The sequence below is a fragment of the Elephantulus edwardii genome, unplaced genomic scaffold (genome assembly GCF_000299155.1).
Source record: "Elephantulus edwardii isolate Elephantulus edwardi_28Jun2011 unplaced genomic scaffold, EleEdw1.0 scaffold00087, whole genome shotgun sequence".
Taxonomy (NCBI): Eukaryota; Metazoa; Chordata; class Mammalia; order Macroscelidea; family Macroscelididae; genus Elephantulus; species Elephantulus edwardii.
Genome location: NW_006399837.1, coordinates 12481621 through 12498663, shown reverse-complemented (window position 1 = coordinate 12498663; position 17043 = coordinate 12481621). Strand labels below are relative to the sequence as shown.

Genomic DNA, 17043 nt, shown 5'->3' with positions numbered 1-17043 from the left:
GCCTTAACTTTAAAATGGTTAATTTTATACTGTGTAGATGTACCTCAGTTAAAGAAAAACAACCCAAACCTTAGAAATGTTGTTACTGGATTTGATCCTCATTGGACTTGTTTTTGTCAAGTTGATTCTGATTCATCGTGACCACACAGGACAAAGTAGAACTGCCCCGTAGGACCTCGAAGTCTGGCACGTTTGTGGAAGTGAATTGCCTCCTCTTTCTTGAAGGGAACATCGGATGAATAGAACCCTCAACTTCTAGGTTAACAGTTGAGTGTTTAACAATTTCACCAACAGGAAACCAAAATCCGATTCTCTGTTGTCGAGCCAATTGTGAGTCATTGTTACCCTGCAGCACAGAGTTGAACTTCTCCATTGATTTTTAAGTCTTAATGTGGTGCATGTTGTTCTGGTAAGCAAAAGATCAATGGTTCAAATCCACTAGCACCTGCTATGTGGCAGTCTCCGCCCATGAAAGATCTACAGTTTCAGAAACCCAGGAGGGTTGTTATGAGTTGGAATTGACTCAGTGGCGGTGTGTTTTAGTCTTTGTGGAAGCAGATACCCACATTTTTTATGAACAGTGGAAGTTATATTTGAATTTCTGACCCTTCTTTTAACAGCCAAGCACTTAACCATGGTTACAGCAGAGCTGCGTGTATTCAACAGGAAGTTGTACAGTTCCAAATGGTTTCACTATATTTGGTTGTTTCTTTGTCAGCACTTTCAGACCATGCTGAAGTCGAAACTGAATGTCCTCACCTTGAAGAAGGAGCCCCTCCCAGCTGTCATCTTCCATGAGCCGGAAGCCATTGAGCTGTGCACCACCACTCCGCTGATGAAGACCCGGACACACAGCGGCTGCAAGGTAGGGGATGCGGAGTCCACAGAGACCCTCCTGGTACGGTAGCCAGAAGGCTGTGTGAGCTTAAGACACGTGCTTCACTGTGGAACTTGTTAGTTTTGGTCAGAATAGATACAGTCACATCCATTTCAATAATTTTCATTTGTTAAACTTTGAGACATTTATTATGCTCTTCAGGTGAGTGGAACGGTCTCACCATCCATATTGTTTCCTCCACTGCTTCTCAACTAACCTTTCCAGTTCAATGATGTTGTTGCTGTTGTTATGTGCCATCGAGTTGCTTGCGACTCATAGCGACCCTGTGTACAAGAGCCCTAAATGCTGCTCTATCCTGTGTCAACCTCGCTGTCTCAAACACACTCATTCCCACCACTGCACTCACAGAATCGATCCATCTCATCAAGGGTCTTCCTCTCCTGCGCTGCCCCTCCACTCTCCCAAACATGATGTCCCTCTCCAAGGACCAGTCCCGCCTTGCAACAAGCCCAAAGTTGTCAGACGAAGCCTCAGAATCCTTAACCCCAAGGAGCAGCCTGGCTTCACCCTCTCCAAGACGAACCTCTTTGTTCTCCTAGCAGTCCATATTCGACACTCTTCTCCAGCACCACAGCTCACAGGTATCAGTTCTCTTTATATCATCCTATTCATTGTCCAACTCTCCGATGCATAGCACATAATTGCAAAGACTATAGCCTAGATTCCATCATACATAACAACAAATATATCATGGAGCTCTTATGACATCGTCTGTAGGAAATTGCACTACTACCCAAGGCTTTACCTCTCTGGGTGTTGGAATTCAACAGTGGCTACAAGGAAGAAAGACAGACAGTCTCCTCCCATGAGATACATAGCCTCTGAAAATTCACTAGAAGGTCAAGTATGAATTGTTTCTAACTTAATGGTAATGAGGATAGATATAGGTGTAGATATAGACATAGATAATCCAGAGTGCCAAAGAGCAATTATATCAGTCTAGAGACTAAGGTGTACCTGATCTAGGTCATGGTCCTCTCAATTGCCTGCTATGCATCTGAGAGCTGGACATTGACTAGGGATGACAGAAGAATAGATGCCTTTGGGTTGTGGTGCTGGAGAAGGGTGTTGAACATACTGTGGATTACCAAGAGAGCAAACAGGTCTATCCTGGAGAAGGTGAAAACAGACAGTTCCTTGGAGACAAAGATTTTTAAACTCTTTCTCACAGACTTTGGGCATGTTGTTAAGAGGGATCTGTCCTTGGAGAAGGACATCATGCTTAAGGTAGAGGGTTAGAGCAGGAGAAGGAGAATCTGAATGAGATGGATTGACACAGTTAATGTGTCAGAGATGATGAAGTTGACTCAGGATAGGGCAAGTTCAGAGTCATTGTTCATAGGCTGCCATGACTTGAAATCAACTTGATGGCACATAACAACAACATAAATATATAGACATCAGTTTTTGTTTATTGTGTACCATGGAATCAGAACCAACTGTCTTTATATATAAATATATTTTTTTAATCTAGTACTGTAGCAATGGACTACAATATATCAGAGATTTTGAATCTGGCACAGGACAGGGTTAGCTTCAGATCTATTATTCATAGAGTCCCCTTAAGTTGTAGTGAAATCGGTAACAGCTAACAACACACACACACACCCACACACACACACACACACACACACACACACACATAATGACATTAGGGGACAATTTTGTTTAAAGCTTAAAGATTATCTCAGGACAGTAGTTTCAATTGTTACTCAGCTTTAATGGCTCTCTAAAGTCAGAATTCTATTAAGAATTTGAGATTATCTTTACCATTATTCCCTCTTTTGAATACAGTCTTTCTTTAGATTCTTTCATCAAAAGGATGAGCAAGTATAGCTGGGCACCATCCATTTCCTCTCGTCTCCAGCAGAGGAAGCACTTTTCTAGGAGCCTAGTTTTGAGCAACATTCTAATTGGCTCATATTCTATCTCAGTACTTCTTCTGGACCTACTAGTTCACAGAGCAGTACCCAATGACCATTCAAGGTGCAGCTGCACATCTCCATTCACCTGGAGCAGAAGACGACAAATTGGTAATTGGAGGAGCAAACGAAGGCTGGAGAAGAGGTTGAGATTCTGGTTACCTCCACGAACAGCTCTCTCCTTTGCCATGTGATCAGAACTAGAGGTTACTATTAACGTGATAACTTTTAAAAAAAAAACAGCAATAGAAAACATTTCACAATATAAGCTTATTGAGTGATTGACGTATGAATTAATTCACTGCTTCTTCTTTCTTAGTGCTGGGGTACTCTTCCTCGTCTTTTCAGGGCTCATATCAAAGGCCTGGCTTTCAAGATGTGTCAATGAAATGGTGTTCCAGCCCTGTGTCTGTAACCCTGGAGAGCTTCTCAGTCTCATAGGAAAAGCTTTCCCTTCATAATAATTTCTTTCTTTTTACTCTCAATCTGAATAAAATGTTTAAAAAAATGGAGGAAGCAGCAGAAACCCCTCAAGTTCAGAACAATTGTGTTTCCTGAATCCTTTGGGGGTAATTTTGCATTTTTGCTGTGCTTCAGCTCTCCAAGTTTACACTAACACTCTTGCCTCTGAATCCATTAACAAAACAAAACTTTTTTTCATTTATGTAAACTGCAATGCTGACATGAAACAAAAGTAGAAATGAAGTGTATAATTTTGGTCAACATTTGGATTCGGTCTCTTAGATACTCTTTTTCATTTGAGCCGGCAAATATGGCAATCGGCTTAGAGGTAACAAAGAAAATATGTTTTATGCATACTTTGTCATTCAGAATTTGTTTTGAGTAGTGAAAATAAAATAAGAGCCAAAAAACATAGAAAATTCCTCTCCACATACGGATTTCCTTTCTAATCGTGTGAATACGTTCCTCTATTGCGTGATTGCTTGCTTTATTGCTTCCAGGGTTAGGCAAGCTAAGATTGATTGATATTTCTTGCAGAACATTCCACGGTCTCCCTGTTGGTTTTTTGTGCAGTTGAGTTGATTTCTGCTCAGAATGGTCCCTGTGTGCAGAATAGAATTGCACCCACATGGTTTCCTAGTCTTCCAGCTTTACAGCGGTAGATCAGTCACTTAGTGGCTTTGAAATGCTGTCATCTTCTGTTTGACAGCAGGATATCTTAACTCCTTTGCTCTACAAGGGTTCGGCTGTGGTCAAGTGGGAGCCTGCAGCCATGGTGGATGACAGTGGCCTACATATACCCTCATACTCATTCGTTCCACAATGCTATTGATATATTGAGCTCCTGGTTGGCCAAGCACTGGGGCATAGTCTGGGTAAGGTTGGACCAGAATCTTTGTGGAGTTTCACTACCATTTGGGACGGAGGAGGATGGTAAATAAAATTTGACAAGTGGTTTCTGTGATAAAGTCAGTCTATGAAGAACTTAGGAAATAAGCTTTCCATCAGAAAGAATAAGTCAGATCAAGATCAAATTCGTTACTCCCAAGTTGACATACCTAATGGTGACCTCTTATGTCAGCATGGAAGTGTGCTTCATTGGATTTTCAGTGCATTCTAACCACATTCTGTACTGTTCATAGAGTTTTCAAGATTCTTAGCAAAGTTAGCAAGATGTTTGCTGTGCATCTGAGAGCTAGACAAATGAATAAGCCTGAGAGAAGAAGAATTGTTGACTTTAAGCTGTGGTATTGGAGAGGAGCTCTGAACATCCCATGGACGGCCAGAAGAACAAACAAACATGTCTTGGAGAGGGTGCAGCCGGAGTGCTCTTTGGAGGCAAAGGTGATAAAGTTTTGCCTCACATACTTCGGGCATGTTGCTAGAAGGGGCTACTCCTTGGAGAGGGACATGATGCTCGGCTGCCCTTGTTCATCTCAGATCCCCGTCTCCCCTCTGATCGGTATTCTCCCCGGGTCCTGGCGCGATTGTCCAGCCAGGCTATTCATGTAGCGGGCGGCCTGGTCTTTGTGTGTGTTCTCCTCTATTGCTGCCACTCACAGCAGAGGGATTTAACGGAACAGCCGGGTGCATACATTAAAGGGGTTGGCGAAGGAGAGGAAAGCCCTCCACCAACTGAATGACTGCAGTGAGGATGGCAGGGGGCTCTGGTGTGTCAGGAGGGCCAGTCGCTGTGGGTCATGCTTGACTCGATGCGACCCAACAACAACAACAAAATGTGCAATGGCATTATGAAGAACTGAAAAGTACTGTGGCAATTCCTAAAATGTGACTTGGGAATGACCACTTACTGTTGGAAAAAAACGAAGTCAATGGATTTGCTCCATACACAGTTGCCACAAACCTGCAATTAGTTAAAAACAAAGTATCTGTGAAATGCGGGGGGTGAGGGGGTGGAGGAGTAGTGGTGGCGAGAGGTGGGTGGTGGGGAAAGAGTGTAACAAAGAGGTAAGTCTGTTTATGTACACACCTGACTGCATTAGCATACACACACCATTTCCCCCCCAATATTTGATAAAAGAATAAAAAATGTATTTTTTTCTGAAATAGGGGTTTGTTTTTGTCATTTTAGACAGCTGTGAAGCAACTCCAACTCGTAGAGACCCTTGAGCCACAGACCCATCCCTGCCCGACCTTTTCCACCCGTACTGTCTCTGACACACTTACACCCTCCATTGCCGCCACCGTGACTCACTATCACATTGAGGATCTTCCTTGTGTTGACTGACTTTCTACTTTTCCAAATTCTAAATTCATGGTGGTGGTTGTGTTGTTGTGTGCCGTCGAGTTGGCTGCAACTCATAGTGACCCTATGTACAACAGCCCTAAATTCTGCCCTGTCCTGTGTCAATCTCACCATCTCCGACACTCCCATCCCAATTACCCCAGTCACTGAATCAATCCACCTCATAGAGAGACTTCCTCTCCTGCGCTGTCCCTCCACCCTCCCAAGCATGACATCCCTCTCCAAGGACTGGTCCCTCTTTGCAACATGTCCAAAGTATGTCAGACAAAGCTTCAGAATCCTTGCCTCCAAGGAGCAACCTGGTTTTAACCATCTCTAGGTCAAACCAGTTCGTTTTCTTAGCAGTCCATGGTACATTCAACACTCTTCTCCAGCACCACAGCTCAGAGGCATCAGTTCTCCTTCTATCCTCCCTAGCCATTGTCCAGCTCTCTGACGCATAACAAGTGATTGCAAAGACCATGGCCTGTATCAGATGCACCTTAGTCTCCAGACTGACATCATTGCACTTCAGCACTTTAGAGCTGTCCCATCGCAATACATCTTTTCATTTCCTGGCTGACGGTGCCAAGAGTGTTGACTGTGGATCCAAACAAACCAAAACGGAACAATCCCAGTCTCTCCACCATCCATCATAATGCTGCTGAGTTGGTTTGTGGTTCCCCCCCCCCTTACTGCCTTATGTCCTTCTCTTATTTACCTTCTCAGAGCATATTGGGGATAAAAAAATTGAGACGAGTGTGCTAGAGAGGGAGAGCGTTTCGTAGGCATCTGAATAGGCAGAACGAGGAGGGGTGAGGCCAGTTTAGTTGAACAGAGTGAAGGACTTCGGCACTCAAGGTGCAAACACATTGCATTGGGCTGTAAAACATTTATGGACTCTCCATCCCTCGAGATCTTGACCAGGAGATTTCAGGCGGAGATGGTCATAATCCTGAGTTGGGGACCTGGGCCAGCACCCCTCGAGGTGCTTTCCAGAGTTGTGATTGTCTCTGAAGCAAGCCAAGCTCTGATGGACCATTTCTCACATTGTGTACTCGGAGGCTGATTCATTTCAGCGTCCCCCGTCAGGGCTCTCAGATCGTGTCTTTCATTCTCAAGGACAGTGCCACGTTTGTGTGTGGAGTCGAAGAGCCACAACAAGAGTTAGAATTGTGAGCCTGACATTGCTCTTTAAAATCCCCAGGCCGCCCTCAACTCGTTCAAACCACTAGCAGGAACAAAGTCCAGTGTTTCCTCTCTGGTCCCTGTGAGCCACTGGGCACACCGAATGCCAGCTGCAGAGGCAGCGCTGGCCCGGACACACGCCTGCCAGGAATAATGAGCATGGTGTCACCGGCCCAGCTGCAGGCCCAGCGCACAGGGCCCTGGCTGTCACACAGTGCTGGGCCTTTTCTCCCAGCAGCTCTGGACTTGTGCTGGCAGAACCTGGGGTGTGTGGCAGGAGAGGCAGGGGGAAGCTGAGGGAGAGAGTTGGAGGTGGGTGAGGGTTAGCACCCAGTTGAGGAGCTGGCTCCTCTGAGATCCCCATTTCCCCTCTGATCGGTATTCTCCCCGGGTCCTGGCGGGATTGTCCAGCCAGGCTATTCATGTAGCGGGCAGCCTGGTCTTTGTGTGTGTCCTCTTTTGCTGCCACTCTTTCCTACAGCACAAGGATTTAACTGGACAGCAGGCTGCATCCCATTAGGACGCTCCTGCCATTTCTCTCCGTGGAGCTGTTTGGGTTTGGTTGTGCGGGGTTCAGTTTTGCTGCAGTGACAATGGATTGCTACTACTGAGACAGTTCTGGCTGTCTCGTCCTGCCTGTTGTTGTTAGCTGCCCCGAGGTGGCCTGGCTCGGTATCCCCACACTCTGCAGAGCGCCTGGACAGAGAACCCTGTGATCCATAAACCTCACATCAGCTGCTTCTCAGAAGTAGATTGCCAACCCTTTCTTCCACCGCTGCCTTAAAAAAAGAAAAACAAAACAAAACAACAACAACAACAAACCAACAGAAAACAAACAAAAAAACCCCAAAACAAAATAATATGTATCTGAAATAGAAGCTCTCGTGGCCTCATGAGAAAGGAGTTGCAATACTAACCTGTAGGCAATCAGTGCAAATTTATCAGCTTCTCTGGCTGGACGGCACATAATAATAACATTAAGTTTATAAAACACAGTGTGGGGAATGATTGTATGAAACAGAATGTGAGTGAAGAAAAGTGTAAAACACAATGTATGTGAATTTTGTATCCACACCAATATAAAATAAAAATATAAAAACAAATAACATGGCATTAATTAGATATAGCCATTAATGATATTAATCACTGGTAATTCATGTTACAAAACAAATTGTGTTTTAATGATCATATGAAAAACCAATAGAGTTTGTAAACTTTAGGCAAAAAACATTAATAAAAAATGGATAAAAAAAGAAAACCAAAATGAAGCCCAGCGACTGTTGAGTTGATTCTGACTCGTGATGCCCCACGTGTTGCAGGGAAGAACCGCACTCTGTAGGTTCATGGCTTTAGCCTTCTGGGAAGCAAATCGCCAGGCTCCTTTTTGAGGTACCCTTGGAGGGTTCAAACCACCCACCTTTGGGTTAATAATCACTTGCTGATATGTTTACTCCACACACGATAACCCAGGGTATAAACTTGCTCAGCAGGGTGAAATTCTGGGTGGTTTGGCCTTGTTATTCAAACTCTAATGTGTACCTGGAGTACCGAGTCAAACCAGGTGTGGTGGTTGTTGTAGAGGACATGGAAAGGGCCCATCTCGAGTCTGCATGAAACCCGAGAGGGTGTCAATACCGCCCAAGACAGGTTTCTCTGCTGCCTTCCCAGATATCTTAGCTCAGGCACTCAGCCCAGTGGTGGGGAACATGCCTGTCCCCTAAACAAACCACGGTGTCTGAGGAAAGGGGTCCCTGGACTATATTTTGACCTGGCTGAAATAGAGTCACATGGGGTCAGATTGCTGTGGAAACCTTAAACTGATACACACACAGGAAGGTGGAACTGGTTCTCGAGGCCTGACTGGCACATCTGGTCGAAATAGTCTCGCTTGAGCTGACCAGAAGCTGGTAGATGTCTAAGGGAGACTTGACCTCTGTGCTGACTGTAGCACCCACGCCTGACAGACTATGCCTGCAATTGTCGCCTTCGCCTTTAGGAGGCGCTGTCTTCTGCTGTGTTACTTCACCTGAGGCTCACTGACCAGAGTCCTCCAAGCTTTATCACATGACCATGGTGATGTTGATGATAATGATTGTTTAAAAGTAATAAAACACTAATAATAAACAAATCATGGTAATACTATAGCATTCATATTTTTTAAAACACATTATGCTCTAGGCCACTTACTTCTCACAACAGACCAACAGTGTAGGTAGCATCAATAGCCCCATTTTACAGATGAGATCTTGAGGGCTGGAGAGGTTCACAGGCTTGTCCTAGAGAACCCAGTTGTAATTAACAGAGCTGGATTTGACCTTTGGCCCTCAGGTCACATTTCTTTCCTTCCATTTCTGTTCCCTCTCTGTCCACTGCCGGGCTGCTCTGGGTCTCCTGCAGCCTGGCAGGCTCCCAGCAGTCCCGATAACTTTGTCCTTCATGTCCCACCTCACCTGGGTTCCTGTAGGTCTGCTCTTGTGTGGAACTCTTGCCTCCCCAGTCTGGCCTCCTCCCAAGGGGCTTGATCTAACAATGCATGACCGCCCACCTAAACTCTGACGTCCTCTTCTTTGTGAGGATGGGAACCACCCGGTTTCCAAGAAGGAGTCAGTAATTAATAAATCCTAGCCATTTTTGTTTGACTTTTCCCCAAATGCTTTACCTTCTGATTTGACAGTGATGATGTATCAGCTCTCAAGAAGGATGTGGTTGAATTTCATTCACTTTCACAGGATAGAGAAGAGGTTATTAGTTAGGAGTGTGACCCTGACCTTGAGCACATGTGACCAAGGGCCAGTCTTAGAGGCCCCGCAGCCTCACTTACCTCATGATTACAGGGAGAAAAGAAATTGTCATCAAGTTCCTTCAGGTTTGTGGCAACTCCATGGAGGTCAGAGCAGAAATGTGCTCCATAGTCTTCAGTGGCTGGTTTTGCAAAAGTAGATTGTTAAGTCAGATTGTTAAGTCTTTCTTTCCAGGCATCTCTAGGTATATTTGAACCACCAACCTTTCGGCTGGCAGTCAACGACTTGACAGTTTACATCGCGTAAACCCAGACACACTGCCATCAATCGAACCTGACTCATAGTAACGCTCCATCGGGTGTCCAAGGCTGTAAATCTTTACTAGAAAAAACGGCCCATCTTTTCTCTGTGGCAGTCTGATTGATTTGAACTTCTCACCTTTTAGTTAGCAAACCAGTGTGCTATGCACTACACCTGTGGACTCACATCTTATTAATCGCTCTTATGACAGGGGTTCTGGGTTTGACAGAAGAACTGACGCCTTTGAGCTGTGGTGTTGGAGAAGAGTACTGAATATCCTGTGGATTGCCAGAGGAACAAATATGTTTTGGAGAAAGTGCAGCCTAACCCTAACCCTAACCCGAACCCTAACCCTAAACCTAACCCTAACCCTAACCCGAACCCGAACCCGAACCCGAACCCGAACCCTAACCCTGCCAGAGATGCCGCCTTTGGCTTAGCCGTTCAACTTTCTGCAAACTGCACCACCAGAATGCTCTTCTAACTAGTGTTATTGTTAGGTGCTATTGAGTCAGGTTACAACTCACAGCAACCCTGTGAGCAACAGACCTGACCCTGTCCTATCCTGTGCCGTCCTCATCATCTCTGATACACTTGAACCCATTGCAACCATGTTGTTATTGTTGTTATGTGCCGTCGAGTCGCTTACAACTCATAGCGACCCTATGTACAACAGCCCTAACTCCGCTCTGTCCTGTGCCAATCACACTGTCTCTGACACTCCCATCCCAATTATCCCAGTCACTGAATCAATCCACCTCACAGAGGGCCTTCCTCTCCTGCGCCGTCCCTCCACCCTACCAAGCATGATGTCCCTCTCTAAGGACCGGTCTCTCCTCACAACATGTCCAAAGTATGTTAGACGGAGCCTCAGAATCCTTGCCTCCAAGAAGCCACCCGGTTTAACCCTTTCCAGGACAAATCTGTTTGTTTTCCTAGCAGTCCATGGTATTCTCAATACTCTTCTCCAGCAACACAGCTCAAAGGCATCAATTCTCCTTCTATCCTCCTTGGTTATTGTCCAACTCTCTGATGCATAACAAGTGATTGCGAAGACCATGGCCTGTATCAGGCGCACCTTAGTCTCCAGAGAGACACCATTGCTCTTCAGTACTTTGGAAAGGTCCCTAACAACCATAGATCTGCTCAATTGTAACTTCACAGTATTCTTTTCCTGAATCTGCTGTAACAAACATCACAAACTTGGTGGGATGAAACAAGGTAAATTTAATCTCTCGGAGTTCTGGAGGTCTTTCTATTCAGCTTTCTTTGCCTTCGGGTTGAAACCACAGCTGACTCTTCATTGGATTTCTGAGGCTGTAAATCATACAGAAGATGGTTCCCCATCTTTCTCCTTTGGGGCTTCTGGTGGATTTGAACCAGGAGAGACACATACCTATGGGTTAGCAGTGCATCTCCTGACTGATTACTCTGTCAATTGTAATAAACATCATTGGATAAAAGTCAAGATTCTTCAGAAGTCTCCAGAAGAGACATTTTACTTGTCTCTCTTGGGCTGGTGGCAGCTTGCATCCCTTGGCTTGTGGCCTCACCACTCCAGTTTCTTCTGCTGTGGTCATGCAGTCTTTATTTCTTCTGTCTGTGCCCAGTTTTCCTCTACCTCTGTTGTTAAAGGCATTTGAAACTAGAGTGAGGGCTAACCCAGGTACCAGGTAATCTTTCTATCTCTAGTACCTAAACTTAATGCCCTTTGTTAGGTACAGGGAGTTGACTTAGATTCCTTGTGATGCTGTGAACAATAGACCAAGACCCTGCCCAGCCTGTGCCATCCTTAGGACCACACCTTTCTTCCCTTGCTGCAGTCTCTGTCCAGTCCATCCCATTGAGGATCTTCCTCTCCTCTCCAGACCCTTTACTCCTTCTTAGGAGGTAATATTTGTAGGCCTGGTATATTTCAGATCCATTATTTATGGTTTCCTATAGAGGGAGAATTTGAGCAACCCAGGAACTTTTCTATGCAAAAGTAATTATGATGCTTACAATGAACTAGTTATTCAGGTTAGTTTTCTTTTCTTTTTTTACATTTTATGTATTTTTAATTGTGATGTTTATGGAAGTTTATGGATAAGTTGAATTTTCATTCATTGTTGCATGTTTTCCTCCCTCTCTCCCCTCTGTTAACTTTCTCCCCTTTTTTCTTTTGTTAATTTGAATGAAAGTTTAGAGACTTGGGATTTCTATTCATTCATTCATTGTTTCACTTTTCTCCCTGCCCACCCTTCCTCCCCCAATTTGCTCTCCTCTTTGAAAAGTAAAAGAAAAATTCTTTCATTGTTATACAATCCACCCCCCCCAAGTAAGTTTTATTAGTTCCTGAGCCCAAGAAAATTCTTTCTTTGGGATTTAGGAAATGAAAAATGAAAGAGAAATGAAGGTGTAGAAGGAACTTCTTGGTCCTAGTTGAACGCATTTCTCTATACTTGAAAACTCCAGAAAATTAGTTTGTTAAAGTAATTCTTTGTTAGAAATTTATATGGAATCACAGATGTTTTGTTTAAAGACAAAGTCTTGAGAATGAGTTTGTGATAGCCGAGTGTCGTGGTGAAGAAGCGGTTACACTGTTATCCAAAAGGCAGAACTTCTCCGGTGGTTGGGGTCTACCAGCTGCTCTGTGAGAGAAAGATGGGCCATCTTGCTTGCTGTGTGATTTATAGCCTTTGAAAACCCGCAGGCGGATCACCTATGAGCCAGTTCTGACTCAATGGCAGTGTGTTTGAGTTTTGAGTGTTACAGGCATATTAACACAACAGTTCTGCAATATTTCCACGCTTCCTACCTTACCCCCCATATCTGTAAAACATTAAGGATGATTTTGAAAACAGCCTGGGTAAATATTATAACTATAACATGTGTGTCTCAGAGAAGTACCTTGCTGTGAAGTTATTTTTCCCTTATGATTTCCTGTTTGGACAGTTTGCCTCAGAAACAGTTCCATTCTGTAAATTTAGCTTGATGATTATCTGAATTTAAGGTTCATTTATTTATAAAATATGCTAATTATGCTCTGTTTTTATGGATGAAACTCAGTTCCTCTGTGGTAGGTTGTATTTGTTTGGCAACCTAGGAGAACACCACACAGAAAACCAATTAAGTTGGTAAGACAAAAAAAAAATAGTAATGTGCTTCGTGGCTTCCAGCAGAGATGGTGACGCTTAGAGACACTATTAGCGGTGTACAGTAGCTTCAAAACCAAAAGTTTATTTGTGCCAAAGTGATGCTTAGCTAAATGAAGTTAACTTTGAACAAATTTTCCCAACTCTCCAAACATTTTCTACTCTGTGTTCCTTGTAATATTATGTTTTCCAATCTTCAGTTATTTGCATTGTTACGTTAGAGATATTTGTACTGAGGAAATACGATGTTCCATCAATAGCTACTAATTAAGTAATTATGTGCTAAATGAAAACATGAGTCTTAAATAATGAAGTCTTAAATAAAGAAGGCAATAGAGAGTGCGGATATCATCGCCTGGAAACTTGAGCTTTCTGGCCAGATGGCTTTTGACCTTAAATATTAAAATTTTCCAAAAAGCAGTACCTGAATAGATAGCCAATTAGTAATTAAAAAAATATAATATATTTAGCTGTCACTTTCTTCACACTTTTCACAAACCCGTGTCTTGTTTGAGTTTACCCCTTACCAAACTCTGTGCATTTACCTATTTTAGACTCTAACATTTAGTTATTATTTTTGTAAATGGTCAAGGTTTATAATAACTTTGGCGACTTTTCTTCATCTGTTTCCTAAGGTAATTACTTTTGAAGTTTTTGTCGTCATTATGGATGTGACCACTGAGGGACAAATCAATGCACTGTGGTTTATTTCCTTTCTAGTTCAGCATTTTTTTAAATATAAATAATCAATGATTTTATAGTTTATATCATTTCACTAACAGCTACATTTAATTTAATTGACTTCTAATGCTCTTTCAAATTTGACATGTGTCTATCACTATTTCACCCAAATAATGCTTGGGAATTTTTCCTCAATAGTCCTTTATCTCCCAAGTTTAGATTGAATACCATTTTACACAGATAACACACTATATAACACGCAATATAACACACTATATAACATTATATTGGTTTTACAAGTGGTACAATCTGTTGTGTATTAGCTCGATACACCTGTTATTTGTGTAATATTTGCATGCACTTTATTTTTGTGGGTGCGCTATACATGAATATGCAATATTTGCATCTTCGCCAAGATTTATGCAGTGGCCCTAGGGCTTCTTTGTGTTGCCCTCCTGTGTTGGTATTTCTGTATTTTTTTTTCTTTTCCTTTTTCCTCTCATCCTCTTTCTGCTGCTTTTCCTTCCTTTTTCTATACCCTGGTTTTTCTGAAGCATGTCTTCAAAAAGCAAAATTTATATATCTTGGATATCTGAATGTTCATTTTTTTGTGTCTTGAACGTTTGGCTATAGACTAGAAAGAATTACTACTTAAAATTTTAAAGACACTGCCCTGTCGCCTCCATTCTCCAAAGGTCCATCAGTAGACTTTTTAGGTAACTCCCCCTGCCACCACCACCACCACAAATACTCTAAGAAAGACTGTAGGTCCTTCAAGTGTCGTAGTTTAGTGACTTGATGTGGACTCTCCCCCCATCCATCCTGTTGTAAGGCCTCTTCCATTTGGAGACTCTTGTTTGTTGGTATTGTTATTATGGGCCGTTGAGTCGGAACTGACCCACAGCTGACCCTCCAGTGGGTTTACAGAGACAGTTCATCTCATGGGAGTAGATTATCCCTCCTTCTCCTGCAGAGTAGCTGGTGTATTCAAACCACATGCCTTTTGGGTTTGTGTTTGGGATACCACTAGGTCACTAGAGTTCGTTGTTTCTCGGTATTAGAAAATGTTAAGTAAAATCTCTTTACGAATTTGGAACTGTTTGATACATGATGCATTTATATTACAGCAAAATATTCCCTTAATAACATTATGCTAGTAATGTGACTTAGTTGTGTGAATTCAATTGGCATTCTAAAGCTTCCAAATCTTTGCTGAAACACTTGGGATACCATTGTGTCCTTCTCCCACCAATTTTTTCCTGTTGGGTTTTATGATTTAAACATTTGCTTTACTATCAATTTGGTGGGTTGGAGGGTGGGGAACATGCACACACTCAAGGTCTGTTTGCTGTCTTTGTCCAGAAAAGCTCTCTGATTGTTAAATATTTTCCAAATTGCCAATGTTTGCTGTTTAAATTTTCCTTGTTTTATATATTTGTTTATATAGATGGAAATGGTATAACAACTTCCTTAAAATTTCAGGAGATAAATATAAAAATATCACAGAAGCAGTGATACATTAAGTACTGTTGTCAGTCAAGTGTGACTCCTGTGAATTTGATTGGATAAGCTAATGAAAACTCAACAAAATTATGGTGAGAAAAGATTAGATGACAGTGTGACAATCCATAACCAGGACCGTGAAATGATCATAGATGTTCTTTTAAATATGAGTAGCAATATTTTATTGTGTCTCTGCGTAATCTTTCTCCTGACTGCCCTGCATATTAGAATGTAAAACCCACTCTGCCAGCTGGTGCAGATGTGTTCCTCGGGGGCGCTGGCTGTTCTTTTCTCTGATTTTACTGAAAATATTATGTATTAATTTCTTGGCAAGAGAGATGATGCCTGGGAGTCTGTGCATCCTGAGTTCTCAGAGTGAGACATCAGTCAGATTGGCGTTTATGAGCCACTAGGTATCTTCAGAAGCCAGATCAAGGAATTAGAAAAATAATTTAATGAGGAGGTAATGGGGATAAATGGCATTAGGCATCCTGGGAGCTAGGAAAGCTACCATGTGAGTGAATGATGCTCCTGGAATGCTATTTTCCTCTTGTCTTTTGATCGATATGTTCTCTTTGCAGCTGCTTTTGTTGACACACAGGGAAAGGACTAGATTTGTATGTAACCACCTAGCTGTGCATTTGTTGGTATTTTATAGGAAAGCAAAGGTGGTTTCCATCAACACAAAGAACAGTTTCTTAAATGTTGGAGTCGGTGCCTTAGAGTTGCTTCCAACACACAGCAACTCCAGGTACCGCAAGCAGAATGAGCCCCTGCCCTGTCCCGTGTGGTCCTCACCGTTGTTGCCATGCCCAAGCCCACTGTTGTAGCTACTATGTCAGTGCATCTCACTGTGAGTCTTCCTCTTTTTCACTGACCTTCTTTCTATCAAACATAATGCCCTTCTCCAGGTATTGATCCTTTCTGATAATATGACCTAAGTTATTAAGATGAAATCTCACTATCCTCGTCTCTATGAACTTTCTGGTTGTATTTATACCAAGTCAAATGCGTTAACTTTTCTAGGAGTCCATAAGGTATTCAATAGTACTCACTAATAGCATGATTAAAAAGCATCACTTATTTTTTTATCTTTTTGTTGCGTGCATATGAAGGCTGTGTCAGGTGGGTCTTAGGCACATGTTTGAGCACTTTAAAGGGATCCTTTACATCCAGAGGGTGGCTGCAGAATAGAGGATTATGTTTCTTGTCCAGTAAACCATCAGTTCGTATGTTCACAGACCGCCCAGAATGGACACACGTTTCCTTCTTCTCTGACCTCTTTCCTTCATTCTCATTCCAGATAGCTACTGAAGTCGTATCTATGAACTTGTCCTCCACCCCATATCCTATGGGACATAACAAAGCCATGAGCATCTCTCCAGAAGAGCCAGTGGGAATAAGAATAGCACAGTCCCTCTCCATCTCAGAGCAGAAAGCAGATAAAGAGCCCATAGCCCAGCCCCATGGTGCCTCTTGAGCCACACCAACAGCAAGAGTTTAGTTTGTTCATTGTTTGCTCAGACTTACAGTTGTGGAATTTGGAATGGAGTTGATTAGGGAAGTAGGTTGGAGAGTAGGAGAGACAAAGAAAATAACTCAATGTAAGTCCAGGTTTTAGCCCAACTTCTAAGGCACAACTCCTCCATTTGTCTAGGCTCTGGTTTCAGTTTAACAGTCAAATCTACATCATTCATCAGAGTTATCATCAGAGAAATTATAAGTCAGGTTTTCATTCAAGTATCTGGCAAGAATAGCCAAAAACTTATAACTGTAACCTTTATCTCAGATAGTTTTTAACAGCAATGCCACGTGCTGTCCACCACCATTACCAGGATCTTACTCTGACCAGGATCTTGCTGCCACAAGTCTTGCTCTCCTCAAGTCTTATCACTAAATGTAGGAAGCACTCTTTCTCTTACCTTAGTCCTACAGCTGTTGGTGATTTGCAAGACCATGTGCTTGCAGT

The 17043-nt window shown here is 42.8% G+C and overlaps 1 protein-coding gene across 1 annotated transcript in view; it reads left to right on the top strand.

Moving 5' to 3' along the window:
* Positions 1–724: 724 nt before the first annotated feature.
* Positions 725–17043, top strand: part of PID1 (phosphotyrosine interaction domain containing 1) — a 158991-nt gene continuing 142672 nt past the window's right edge. Inside the window, exon 1 of the mRNA XM_006890302.1 lies at positions 725–865. Coding sequence (XP_006890364.1) covers positions 731–865 — 135 coding nt within the window. The 5' untranslated portion in view covers positions 725–730. The remainder of the gene's footprint in view (positions 866–17043) is intronic.